Source organism: Talpa occidentalis, unplaced genomic scaffold (assembly GCF_014898055.3).
Source record: "Talpa occidentalis isolate TD23 unplaced genomic scaffold, MPIMG_talOcc4v2.1 talOcc4.10, whole genome shotgun sequence".
Lineage (NCBI taxonomy): Eukaryota > Metazoa > Chordata > Mammalia > Eulipotyphla > Talpidae > Talpa > Talpa occidentalis.
The window spans coordinates 57476979-57490867 of record NW_023600993.1 but is presented as its reverse complement, the minus strand read 5'-3'; the positions used below and the strand labels follow the sequence as shown (position 1 = coordinate 57490867).

Genomic DNA, 13889 nt, shown 5'->3' with positions numbered 1-13889 from the left:
CTATGTCTTTTATATATCAAACCTCCATATACAACATCCTCACACCCTCATTTCAAGGACAGGGTGAGAGGTAGGGCAAGGTGAACGTGTAGGTTGGTGGCCTCGTGGGTGTACTGGGATAGAACTGACCTAGGGACTCACATAGAATTGAGTTTTGTACCTTCACATTTGTAAGGTAATGTTTGTACAGGCTTTTCTTTTTTTGGGTGTTCCACTGGATGTAGCAGGCCCACCATGTGTCCTGGAACCCAGCCAGGGTCACACACTGCTCCCATTCAGAGTGAGTGACTCTACCACCTTCTGTGGGTATGGCTGCAGGCCCAGACCTTCACGTGTGTGACTGCCCAGTTCTTCCTAAGTAGCTAGTCAGCAGGGGGCAGTGGGAACCCACAGGCCAATAGATCTGAGTCTGGTTCCACCTCCAAGTTTGCTGTGACTGCCTGATCTTGGGCAAAGAATTACAGATTCTTGATTGTCAGTTATCTATAAAACAGGAAAAACAATGTCCAGTCTGCTATGTAGGCCATGAGAAATGAGAAAATGTGCCTTGTACCAACCCTATAGTAAGTAGGTGCTCAGTAAATACCAGCCCCTTCTGGGGTTCCTGGGGTTGAATCCAGCTCCTGCCTCTTACTTATATGCTCACCATTTGCCTGCTTGAAGATGTGGTTTATTTACAGTAGTTTGTGTAGTTCTCCCCATCGCTTCCTGCCCCCTGCTCTACTTTAGGATGAAGGTGGGAGAGTTTCCCTACTGGTTTACTGCCCCCATCCCTTTTCTTCCTTCTTCCCCTTGTCAGAGCAAGAATGAAGCCGGGGTAGGGTCATGCATACTCTTGGTACAGCACCCCCAAATATCCCATATGTCTCTGTCCTGACATGCCACCTCTGCATTTCCAAATAATTCAGAAACTGCTGACTGAGGCAGTGCACCCACCACACCAGGGCCAGGAGCAGGGTGATAGGCAGCTCCCTGCAGAGCAGGCAAAGCTCAGTCTTGAGGTGCATGGTGGCTCCCAGTGCCCCCATGGCATGGGCCAGGCTGTCAGCAGCTCCCTCTCTGCGGTTGTCCACAGTGTCATGTTTTGGGTGGGGAAAGTGGAAGGAGGGGACATGTGCCACACCAGCCTTCTCTGCGACCCAGGTCTTTATCATATCTCTGTCCGCAGTTTGAGGCTTGGGAGTAGCTAAATGCACATCCAGGGCCATGATTAATATCAGTAACAGAAGGTTTGCTCTCCCTGCACACATTTGAGCCTCCTTTGCTTTCTGCAAAGCACATCAGTATGTACACAGATCAGATCACACAGATCTGCGTCAAGCATTCCACAGTCCTGTCTTATATACACAGACTTTGTGGGGAATTAGGAGCTCAGCTTTACATTTTAACATAGGATAAAATCAACAATGAGGCTTCAAGGAAGATGATTTCAAGTATGACGATCCTCAGAGTTCTCTAAACGACAGTGTTCTTTACATAAAGAGGATGTAGACAGGATTCTGGCACCTGAAGATGTTTGACTATTTGCTTTGCTTTTTATTAGCATTTGCATTGCCAGAGTGTATATAGAATTTTGGGATCTTGGAGGAGTATTTGTCCCTGACTGTTATGAATTAATTGTTTTCTTAGACAAATGCACACCTACGTTCCAGGAATGGGATGTTCCCTCCGTTACTTACAGACTCTCTCCTGTTTTCTCCCCCTCCAGTGCTACACACGCAGGGCCCTGTTGACGGCAGTCTTTACGCCAAGGTGAGGAAGAAGAGCACTTCAGACCCTGGAATCCCAGGGGGGCCCTTGGCTGCCCCCGCTGCCAGCAGCCCAGACCACGGTGACCATACCCTGTCAGTCAGCAGTGACTCAGGCCACTCCACTGCCTCAGTCAAGACGGACAGGACCGAAGAGCGCCTGACTCCTGGACCCAAGAGGGTCCTGAGTCCCCAGGAGAAAGCTGAATTGGACCAGCTGCTCAGTGGCTTTGGCCTAGACGATTCTGGAAGCCCCCTCAAGGATATGACTGATGCTCGCAGAAAGTATAGCGGGACTCGCCACATAGTGCCAGCTCAGGTCCACGTGAACGGAGACGCCACCCCCAAGGACCGGGAGACAGACATCCTGGATGACGAGATGCCCAGCCATGACCTGCACAGCGTGGACAGCATTGGGACCCTATCCTCCTCGGAGGGACACCAGTCAGCCCATCTGGGCCCCTTGACCTGCCACAAAAGCAGTCAGAACTCCCTCCTGTCAGACGGATTTGGCAGCAATGGTGGAGAAGATCCCCACGGGACCATTGCCTCAGACTTGGGACTGGGTGTGGAGCCCCTGTTTGAGCGGGAGCGGGCTTTTGGGAGCCGTGAGCCCAAACAGCCCCATCCAGTTCTGAGGAAGCCCTCTGTTTCCTCTCAGACACAGGCCTATGGGCAGAGCAGCTACTCCACACAGACCTGGGTGCGCCAGCAACAGATGGTGGCAGCCCACCAGTACAGCTTTGCCCCAGACGGCGAGGTCAGGCTAGTCAGTCGAGGCCCTGCAGACCTTTCTGGCCTGGTGCATGCCCAGCTCAGGGTCCCAGTCACCCTCCCTCAGGGGACCAGCAGCAGGGTGACCGTCCAGAGGGGTGTTGGCCCTGGGCCACATCCCCCCGACACACAGCGACCCCCTCCTAGCAAATCGTGCAAACCCAGGTTTCCAGACATCAAAGTAGTGAATGGGACTGGCCTGGAAATGAACTCAGATCACTCTCCAGACTCTCCCACCCTGGACATCGACCAGTCCATTGAGCAGCTCAACAGGCTAATCTTGGAACTGGACCCCACCTTTGAGCCCATTCCCACCCACATGAATACCCAGGGCAGCCTTACCAATGGCCCTGTGCTCCCTGATAGCATGGGAGGTGGGCTCCAGCTGAACAGCCGCCTGCAGGACTTAGGAGAGGACTCCGGCAGGGCTCCTACACGGCAAGGTGAGCTGATGTTTCACAGGATACTGACATTTGATGAGAAATTAGCTCCTGGAAGTCCTCTTCCTGTGAAATCAACATGAAAGCATTTGTGCCCTTGGAGTGTCTGCTTGTGAATTTTGGCCTAGGGTCTGTGCACCCTCATGGGAGGTTTGGGGCTGGGAATTGGAGGCAGGTAGGACCTAGCAGAAAACCCACCCGCTGAAGTTAGTGCAGCGGCAGGGATTGGATCTGACTGTTAAGGGTACTGGTCATGCCAGGACCCAGACCAGCTGCTGGGGGCCCCCTCTTCTACCTGTTCTCCATGTAATTTGTGGCCAGGTGCTTACTGCTGAAAGCCTCTGTTTCCAATCTGCAGAATGGGCTTAATAAGAGCTTTCTCACTCTGAAATTATTAGATGGTTAGAAAGAATATGTCCTTAGAGTGTCCTTAACTGTGACTGTGTTTTGTAGAACAAGACTTTGCAGAAGAGTGCCAGCCACTACACTGAGTTGTAGGGGTAGGGAATGGAGGGCGGTTGGACCCTGGGCACAGTCTCTGGGGAGGGGAAAATGAGTCTTACTGTATGAGATGTCCCTGAGCTGGCCTGTACCAAGCCTGGAAACAACATGATGAGGCCATTGGGTGGAGAGATGCTTCAGTGAGTGGAAACTGGAGTGCAGACCTGTGACAGAGGGCCAACCAGCTCCCGGGAGCAGGCTCGGGAGAGTTGGACTGAGAGGTGTGGAAATCTAGTCCACAAAGTCACATTGTTTGGGCCCTTACCTTTGGGATGCAGAGGTGAGACCTGGGCTAGGATAGGGCCTTCTGCCTGGTTGCAAGGCCTGCAGTGGACAGGCAATGGCCTCTGGGTATTTAACTGCATGAATGTTAGGGGGGTGGAGGACACAAGTTGGGTTTGGATCTGTGACATGCTTTCTGTGTTGGACAGACTCATGAGATTGTGGAGCCCCAAATAGCTGGCAGGGTCATCTTGGGAGGATGTTCAGCAGAGGAGGAGCTCTAGGACAGAGTTGAGGTATCAGAGGCAGGGAACTGGCTTGAAGGGAGAATGTTAGTCCAAAGTTTCCATGTAGAGGAGACAGAGCCAGTTCCGCCACTCAGGCCTGGGTGTTCCTGAGGCCTGCAGGAGATGAAGGCTGGAGAGGCTGTGTTCCACGAGTATGTATGCTGCCAGGCAGGGACCAGGACTCAGAGGCCACTGTGGTGCAGCCATTCCAGGCTGGGCAAGTTCACAGTGGATTCAGGCAGACAGAAAAGGAATCTTGGAGCCTTTGATACATTTTACAGGCCTTTAATGCTGAAGCAGGGAACCAGGTACACAGGCTTACCAGGCAGTGGAGCTGGGAGGCTGGCAGCAGCCAAGCCCCCAGCCCTGCATTCTCCATGCTCTCTTCTCTGTGGTATACTCTCTTGGTCTCCCTCTCATGTCTCATCTCAACTCATCTCGCAATCTCCCCTCATGCTGCCTCAGAGTAATACCTCTGTGAATGCCAGAGCTAGGGAGCCCCTATTATCCCTCCCTTCTAGGCTCAGGTATGTGCATTTACACATGTGCACACTCCATGTTCTCTGGGCCCAGGTGTCCATAATCATAGGTGTGCGTGCCCCGCACCCATGCCTCTCAGCCCCGCATCTATGCAGGTAACACAACCTAGGAGGAATGTAATACCACGGGTGCCAGCCATAGCAGCCAGTGGTGGGAGGGCAGGAAAAAGCCTGATTTAACTCTATTTTCCCTACAGCCACCCACCTCAGGGCTGAGCTGTATGTTGCCCATGTGAGGCCAAGGCACTCTCAGTGTTAGTGTGTTCGCATCATCTCTTTCCCAGGGTCCTGCCTCTTTATGTCCAGACAAAGAGGCACTGAGGGAGGGAACACTGGCTCTTGATCCATCATCCCACCCTGTTGCCCCTTCTGGCCCTCTTAAAAAGACCCTGAATGCTGGTTACATGTTGTGCCAGTAATGCTGTGGGGACAGCCTGCTGGCATTTTGTCTACATAAAGGCCCCTCAGCTGCAGGGATGGGTCCCCATCTTACAGTTGAGTTTCTGGAGGTGTCAGAAAGCAAAGTGGCCTGCTTCAGGTCACAACACAGGACCTAAGTAGAACAGGAATCACATACGAACACCTCTGTTGTGCCAGCAGGGCACAGAGAAGGTTCCCTATGGATCCAGGCAGATGGGTAGAGGAGTCCTGGAGCCCTCAGTGGCTTTTTCAGGCTTTTGGTGATCTTTCTATACCAATTGTTGTAGGGCAACCAGGTGTAGGGCAGGTAGGAGTGCGGGGGACCAGGAGGCTGGCATTCTCTAGCGGTCTCTCCACCACTGTCCGCCGCACCATCCTCTACCACACTGCCTTTATATGCTCAGTCTCTCAGTTCACAAGTGCCCACTTATGCATGCCCACACCATACTCCAGGTGTCTACTGTCTGGCAGGCGTACCTTGAGCCCACGCTCCCAACACCTCCTGTATTCAAGGCTGAGGTGATACGGACAGAGGCCAACAACGCAAAAGCCTGAGCAATCTTCATTTATTCTATAACCTCCCACCCCCTTCACCTAGCCTGGACATAGAGCCTCTCCCCGCTTTGCAATCAGACTTGGTCAGGTTGAGACTGGCAAGAGAAACCTGAGCTATAGGTCTTGGTCCTGCTGAGCTATGCCTGCGTTGACCTTGTGACTTTGGGTAAAGGTCAAAGTAAATTGCTGATTACTCTGTTACTAGAAACCCTATCACAATGCCCAGCTAGTAGCAGGGTTCAGGAAATGCTGGTCCTCATGTGCCTGTCCTGTATCTAGGTGGGAAATGAGCAGATGTGTGACACCCCAGCTTTCCTGGGCACCGGGGTCGCTCAGCATCCTTGAGTGGGAGTTGTAGCAAGCTGAAGAATCTCCTGTGAGTAGATAATAGACAACCAGGTGCTGTAGCTCAGCAATGGGAAGAGCTACAAGCAAACAGCAAAAGGTCCAGATCAAAGAACTTGGATGTGTTCACTCATTTAATCAAATATATTCAGAAGATTCTGAGTTTAAAGAAAGGCTTCTGAAGGAAAAAAGTATCTGCGTATCTTACCTCCTCAAGCCTACGTAAATAAATTATTTCAAAAAGCTAATCTAAATCCGAAGTCTTTTCTTCTTTGAAATTTGGAAGGTGTTAGAAGCATTCAAATGTTTATGGGGAGAAGGATTTCAAGGCTCAGGATGCTGGCCGTTCGGGGTTATCATGTTGTCTAGTTGACAGAACCCAGTGCTTAGTGATCCCGAGTCTGCTTTAAAGAGCCCAGGATTTAGAATCTCACTTTATCTCTTCCACCCTCATTCTGGTCATACTGAAATTATTTGTTGAACTCACTTTTAATTCAACAGTAAACCAGTTAAAATTGGTAAAAATGTCTGGTTATTAATCATACAAATTTAAGTACTTAATCCATTCACTTTTGACAGGGATGTTGGAGCATTTGTTGTTGTTTTTGTACTTTTAGAAATTTAGTGATGTCAGGAGATAAGACATAAGCAGAGTGAACACTAATCTTCAGAGATTTTTCTGGAACTTGGAAATGACCTCCTCTAGGAAGCCTGTTACACAAGCTGTAAATAAGCACTGATGAACAGCTTCCTGAAGAGAGGTTCCTGACGTTAGGGCCTGGGCAGAGCAAGCCAGGTCCTTCCATCTTGGAGTATGGCTCTCAGTTCCAGGGCAAGCTTCCTGCTTTAGGTAAGCACCAAGCCGGTGAATGCAGCAGTGTAAAGGCATCCTCAGAACAGCGCTCACTGTAGCCTTTTGGCTCTCCTCCTGGGACATCTTGTCTTGATAGAAATCCCATTAAATGAATGCTTATGTCGGTAGCTCTTAGTCATTCGAACTGATGGGGAAGGGAGTTTCCTTCCCTCCCTGGAAGGGTAGAGAGAATGCTGGAACCCCTTTGATTTTAAAATTTAAATGTCAGTATTTATGTCTCTTGATTGGAAAAGGCTAGATCAGCCAGCATCAGAAAAGAATCACTAGAAGACAGGGAAAATCATAAAAGTGTGGTGCTGCCAGCTGGTTCTGAGTGCTGGCACGTCTTCACAAGCGTGGGGATGCTAGAAGTCTGTGCTTTGAAGATGCTCCAGATCTCCAGCACATGCCTATCCCTGAGATGAAGGAGCCAGGGCTGAAGAGCTGAGCTGGCTCATGAGTGGCTCTCAGCTCTCCTGTGCTGAGTGGGGAGGGCAGGGGAGACAGAAAGGCTCATGATGTGCCCAGGATGACCAAGTCTCTCCCACAGATGCGTGGCCCCATGTCTTATGCCAGAGGCTCGGCCTTGCCAGTGTGAGGAAATGCCTCGCCAAGCTGCCCTGAGTGCTGCAGGAGGTCTCAGTACACTCTCCCTCCTACGTGAGACCCTCCCTACTCTGTCTTGCACACAGCTGCAGTGTCTTAATCCCTACTGTAGACAAAGGTTTGTCACAGAGACCTGAACATCCGGAAGTTAGTAAAATCCTCAGTCTGCACATTTTGGCCTGACAGTGAGAAAGACCATGTGGTGATAGGGAGCTGTGAACAGCACCCCAGGGCTCTGCTTGGGGACTGTTGTGTGTCCTGCACAACTTGCAGGCAGCAGCAAACCTTCTGTGTGTCTGTTGTTCGTGGAATGAAAATTACATGTGAAGGGTGAACATTTCCTGAGGAAATTTGATATCAGCACAATAATAATAATAGTGAGAATGGTGGTGATGGCTTTGATGAAGATGCTAGTGCATTAATGGGGATGATGTCCATGATGGTGTTGATAGTAAGCACTGCTACCCTGAGCACTGTGTGTCCCTGGCACTATGTGGAGCTTGCTCTATCACCTCTAACCTTCAAGTCCACCACGGTATGTAAACAAAGCTTCAGTATGTTTGAGTATATTCCCTGGTTGTGAGTTTATTCCACTAAACTCAAACTCTGCCAACACCCAGAAGGCCCCTCAAGGGCAGTGCTAGTGATTACTGTCTGTTCTAGAACATGTTATAAGTTTATTAATGTTTGTAAATAGAGGGGACATGATGTGGGTGGAATTTAGATGACTTTCTGAACACCGATGTGGCTCTGCTGACTTGGCATAGGCATTTTCATGAGGTTTATCACCAGATGGTGTAAGGAGCTCTGCATGGAGGTGGGTTTTCTGGGTCACATCTGTTAACTGGGGAAATTTCTACTTATGTTACCTAAGTAACAAAAGAAATGACTTAGTCTATGAAATCTCTGATTCCATGAATGGCAGGAAGCCAGCTCTGTTTTTCCCATGCTTCCAGGGCTCCATGTTTCATGTTGTCAAATATTTTACTTGTGTCACCTCAACCCAGGACTTCAGGGTCCTGGAAGAGCCCATGTTCTGGTTGTAGTAGAGTTCATGCACGGCTGCAGGCCCTCTGAGTGTTGTTCCCCATCCTCAGACCTCTGCTGGATTGATGCTCACCACTCAGCATGCTTACACTGAGAAGAACTCAGCCATGAAAAGAATCAACTTTCAGTAGTTGACAGTGAAAAGTCCTTCAATTTAAATTTTATGTTACCGCTTCTCGGCCTTTTGGCTAAGGTCAAGTGTAAATTTTATGTTAACCCAACCAAAGGGCACCAGCGTGAAGATTTGAAGGTGTTTAAAGTTCAGAAAGCAGTTTGACCAATTCCCAGCACACTTTGATTCCCTGTGGAGAGGCCCTTAGGCTCAGAAAGAGGTTTGCAATGATCCCAGGTCATTTAAGCCAGGCCAGGGTTGGTGCCTCTGAGCAGTCTGTGAAGGTGTGGGGTACAGTGCGAAGTAGGCAGTGAGGCCTGAGATTCCTGTGCAGTTATGTCTGCCTGACTCTGTCTCCCAACACCGACCTCTCTCCATCTCTCCTTTCCTTCTTCTCATTCCTCCGGTGAAGCAGGGTCCAAGCACATAGTTCTGGAAGGGGCTCACAGCCTGAGGTTAGAATTTCTGGTGTTTGCTGTACTCATGTTCCCAAGTCCAGTTAATCTAAGCGCAACTTCATCCCTCCCTCTTATGATCCACTAAAACCCCTTGCTGGTCTCAGCTGCTTGGCCAAACTTGCACCCACTGATGGAGGCTTGTGGCGCTGGGTTCTGTGGTGGCAGTGGACCTCACCTGTGTCACCACAAAAACTTCAGATGTTGGTTTTGAACCTGTGGTCTCAGGCTGTACTTAATGCCAGCCGTGCTCAGGATACACGCAGCTGTTCTGGCCCTGGACACACAGGAGCTGGTCAGGCCACGTGGCACAGCTCCTCCACCCACAGTCATCTCAGAGTTGTTGTGAGATGGCCAGGGGTCTTCCTTTGCCCTGAGACCCTCCCACCCATGTCCCTCCCCACTTGCCCAGGGCTCCCGATCCTCACTTAAACAACCTGGATCGGTGATTACCCTCTGCTCTTCCAACTCCTTCTCCCCAGCCCCATGTGAACTCATGGGAAACAGGAGGAACTGGGAGTTACAAGGGAGTGATTCTATTTGAGCCCACAGGGAACCAGAGAGAGACAGTTGGGAACGAGGTACTGGGGATGTTTCTGTGAAGGACGCTTGTCCTCTGCTTGCAGTCCAAAACTGGACTCTGCCCCAGTGAGCTCCAGCCCCTGCAGGTGAATGGGAGAAGAGCTCTAAAATAGGTCCCACCCAGGGCTCGGGGCTGTCCATGTCCCTCTGTGTGCCTCCAAACTGAAGTTTTAGGGCGTTGAACAGCAGTAGATGTATGTCTGCAAGTGTTTGTTTAGTAACTGCATCTGTTCACTGCATTACAGAGAGCTCTCTGCTTCCAATTTGGAAAGAGTATAGAATGAGGAATACATGCTCATTTCTGGAAACGGGTTGTCATTACGTTTTCTTATTGCATAAAATGCAATTTGAAGTTTCAGAGTTGATGAATCAGTTCTATTTGCTCTAGCAACCCTCACTTCACAAACTGGCAGTCGGGTGCCCATACGTCACCCTGGAAGAACCTTGGGACATCCCTGAGAGGCTACTCTCTGGATTGCTGGACTGCCCTGCACCAATGCTTCTTAACCCTCTAAAGCTCAAAGTTCTGTTTTTAGAACTTCTCTTTTCTCATACATCTTTACTACCTTGAAATCAAATCAGAGCTAATAAAACTAAACTGCATATTAAAAAAAATTATGTAGTATTCTAACACTAATGATAAAGGAAAGAATGAAAGTCATTTAAATTAAATAATGTGCATTACTAGGTGAAAACTCTTGGGCAAGCCACCTTAGAAAACAGAAATCACCTCCCCGGGTTTTATTTTTGTGGAAAAAATGCACCTGACATAATATTTGTCACTTTAACTTTTTAAATGTGTACAATTCATTGGCAGAGTGCAACTGTCACTACTATTTAGCTCTGGAACCTTCTCATAATCCTCAAAGGAAACCCTGAACTCATCAGCAACACCCCAAACCCTCCTCCACCGGCCGATAGCTCCTAATTTGCTGTTTCTAGATTTTCTTCTTCTGGACATATAAATGGAATCATGATAAATGACCTTGTGTCTGGGTTCTTTCACTAAGCATAATGTTTTCCAGGCCCACCCACCTTATAATACGTGTCAGTGCTTCATTCCTATTTAAGACTGAATAATATTCCATTGCTAAGATGGGCCATATTGTGTTTATCTGTTCTACCGATGCTGTGCATTTGCCTTGTCCCTCCCTTTGGTTTTGGCTGTGAAGAGCACTACTCTGTTGTGAGCACACGCGTGTGTGTATTTGTCAGAACACCTGTTTTCAATCCCTGGGGGTATAAACCCAGGAGCCGACCTGCTGGGCCACATGTTTAGCTTGTTTGACTTGATGAGGCACCACAGTCTCAGAAGTTTGAAAGTCTGCTTTGAAGATCCACCTGCCTTGGGTGTGAGTGGCTGGTTTCTGGAAGCTGTCTTGAGTGTGGTAGAAAGAAGCTGGTAGTCACAGACAGGACCCCTAACAGACATGGGGCACCCTCAGTCAGGGAGGACTGTGCTTGATCTAATCCACGGGTGATAGAGCCCTTCTTCCTCAGGAGAGAGAGGTAGTGACCACTCCAGTGGATAAGGCATAGGGGTCACGCCCTCTCAGCTTCTGCTTTCAGGTCACATGATGAGTCTTTCCTCACAGCCCATCAGCCAGTCAGGCCTATGATTGAACTGACCCTAAGGTGGACAGCATTGTGACTGTCCTGAGATGTGTAAATGGCACAGTTGCTAAGAGATGAAGTGTTTGAGAAAGTCAGTGAGATCACATGATCTGGGAGGAAAGAAATTCAAATAAGCTAAGGGGAGCTGCAACGAGGCATCAGCCTGTGCTGATGTGTTTTGTTATTTTTTTAAAGATTTGTTTTTTTATTTATTTATGCATACAAGAACTGGGATCCAGGCCAGAGGTGCAGAGGGGACGGGTGAGAGGATTCACCAGAGACAGAGTGGGGAGAACAGGCAGATCTACTGAAATACACAGCTGAGGGGAGCAGCGGACGAGACAGGGGAGGTCTGCTGTGCCATGTGGTTACAAGGCCCGGGAAGACAACTCACACCACAGTGGCTGGCAATAGCTTGATAGCGCTGAGACATTAAACCCTGTGCCACCAGGGAGGCCACTGTGCTGATGATGTTTTAAGGGGAAGAGTCGTGTAAGGCATGTAGTGACTTTGCCTTTTGGATACTGTGCAACTTTTTACTTATGTGCTTTAAATTACAGCTTATTTTGAGTAGGACATAGGAGTATTGCTAAAATTTTGCACACTGGGAATGTATACTTGCAAGATTTTTGGACATACCATTTCCCCTTAAATATACCTTTTTAAAGGAAATGATACCACCTAAGCAAGCACTTCAATATTTCCAATGGAAAGGACTTTCAATTTTGCAAGCCAAAAGAGGACTTCCCTTCCTGGGCCTCTTGGCACTGCTCTGCAGAGCCCACTTCTTCCCAGGTCTCTCCTGAGACTCAGCAGACAGGGCTGACTGACAGGAGGTCCCAGAGGGTGAAGTTCCTGCTGAGGGCTGCTCTGCTGGGACTTTGCGCCTCACTCAACTCAGATAGGGGTTCCAGCTCTAAAAATATACCCTGCAATGTATATATACATATACTGCTGTGCAATCATCCTAGGCTTTGTAGGTTCATTGTCAATTCTTGCAGACGAAAAGTATTTCGGAGCCCTTGGTGATTTTTATAGGCCTTTAATACTGAATCAGGGACAGACCAGCTGGCAGGGAGACAGCAGCTGAGGCCCTAGCTGCAGGGTGACGCTGCTGTCTTGCTGTGCTTCCACAACCGCACTTTCTCACTTCTCTCTGGTGTTCTCTTGGGTCCTCCCTCAGTCTTGTGTCTCACTTCAGAGTGACACTCATGCCAGAGTTGAGGAGCACCTTTTAGCTTCCCTCTCAGCACAGGTATCCACACTTTCATATATGTACCCCGTGCTATCTGGGCCCACGTGTCATAATCATAGTTGTGCATGTCCTGCATCCAAGCTTTGCAGCCCCAGGCACCCACAACCTAGGAGACGTGCAAGGCCAGAGGCGCCAGCCATAGTGGCTAGCAGTGGGAGGGTGGAAAAATCCTGATTTAATTCCAATTCCCTACACACACACATGCCCCCCTGCAGTGGGAAAGGGCTGTTGAATCATTGTTTCAGTTTAGGGGGGGAAAACCTGCTTAAATCATTCTGGGAACACTTAAGCTGGGAAGTACTTGTGTTTTTCATTGTCAGGTTATCGTTATTCTTCCCACCTATCTAGAGCATGCGTTTATTTGAATGAGCTGAAATCAGGAGGCCTGATTTGGGTGCCATCTTTGATATTTGTTTTTAAGCCTCGGAATGCAAGGGAGCTTCCAGAACCCACTGTGTGCATGCCTGAGTGATGCAGGACTTCATTCTATATGATAATATAAAGATAAATTGCTCAAGGGCACTGTACCTGCCAGATGAAAGTCTGGGAGGACATGGGTTCCATCTCCTCTTCAGAGCAGGAGGTTACCATACTGACTTCCCAGGGCTGTCCCTGGGGAGTGTGACAGAATGCACATGCTGCAAGTGCACATGAGGCTTCCCCCTCTAGAGGACCTGGTTGAATTGGCCTGGGTTGCAACTGGGGTGTTAGAATTATTCTCTATGTGTGTACCTCGGTGTGAACCCAGCGTTGAGAACTGCCATGGTTCTCAGCTTTGCTGTGTGTTGGAAACACTGGGAAGATTTCAAAGATGCCTCTCGTTCTGCAAGTTCTGTCTTTACAGGTGTCTGGATTTTAAACATGATTCTGATGTGCTGCCATGTTTGAAAAACACTGTTTTGTATTTGTGTCTCAAACTTGGGTATGTGTCTCAATCACCTGGAGGGTGACCCTTAGCTCAGTGAGGCATGAGAGGCCCTGGCCCATGGTGATTCTCATACAGTCCTGTTTGCCAGCCTGCTGTAGGATTTGGAGAACAGAAAGGTATCAGATGCCAGGGATCTGGGAGGTGATTCCTTGTACTGGCCCCAGGGCTGGTCCTGGCTTGAAGTCAGAGGGAAGAATGCATGCTATGACACTATCTTAAGGTAGTTGGTTCTTTTTAATCCTTAAAAAGGATCAGAGAGTCACCCAAAAATTGCCCTAGTAAAGTGCATGGAAAATGCAAATATGTTCCAAGTTGCCCGTGATGGTATTATTGCATACTCTACCAGTTTGCATAATGGGGCTCGGTGTATTTAGGAAGAGGTACAGAGTGGGCAGGGAGCATCTGTTTTTAAAATACAGTTTCGAATGAGTGATCTAAGAAAGTCACCAGTGTCTCTGTCAACTCAGTGATGAAATTAGCAGCAGTACAGACCTCCCAGGTCAGACTGGACTCAGTCCCAGGTGGAAACTCTCGATGTGTACCCCATGGTCTCTGTCTCGTCCATGTGCCCTATGCGAGTGCTGGCACTCCTGCTCTGTCCTCAGC

At 49.1% G+C, this 13889-nt stretch overlaps 1 protein-coding gene across 5 annotated transcripts in view; it reads left to right on the top strand.

Moving 5' to 3' along the window:
* TNS3 (tensin 3) overlaps window positions 1–13889 on the top strand; it is a 263893-nt gene that overhangs the window by 174869 nt on the left and 75135 nt on the right. For all 5 annotated transcript variants that reach the window (XM_037493247.2, XM_054695702.1, XM_037493239.2 and 2 more), the window contains one exon: window positions 1709–2965. In XM_037493247.2, the coding sequence (XP_037349144.1) occupies window positions 1709–2965 (1257 nt within the window). The remainder of the gene's footprint in view (window positions 1–1708; window positions 2966–13889) is intronic.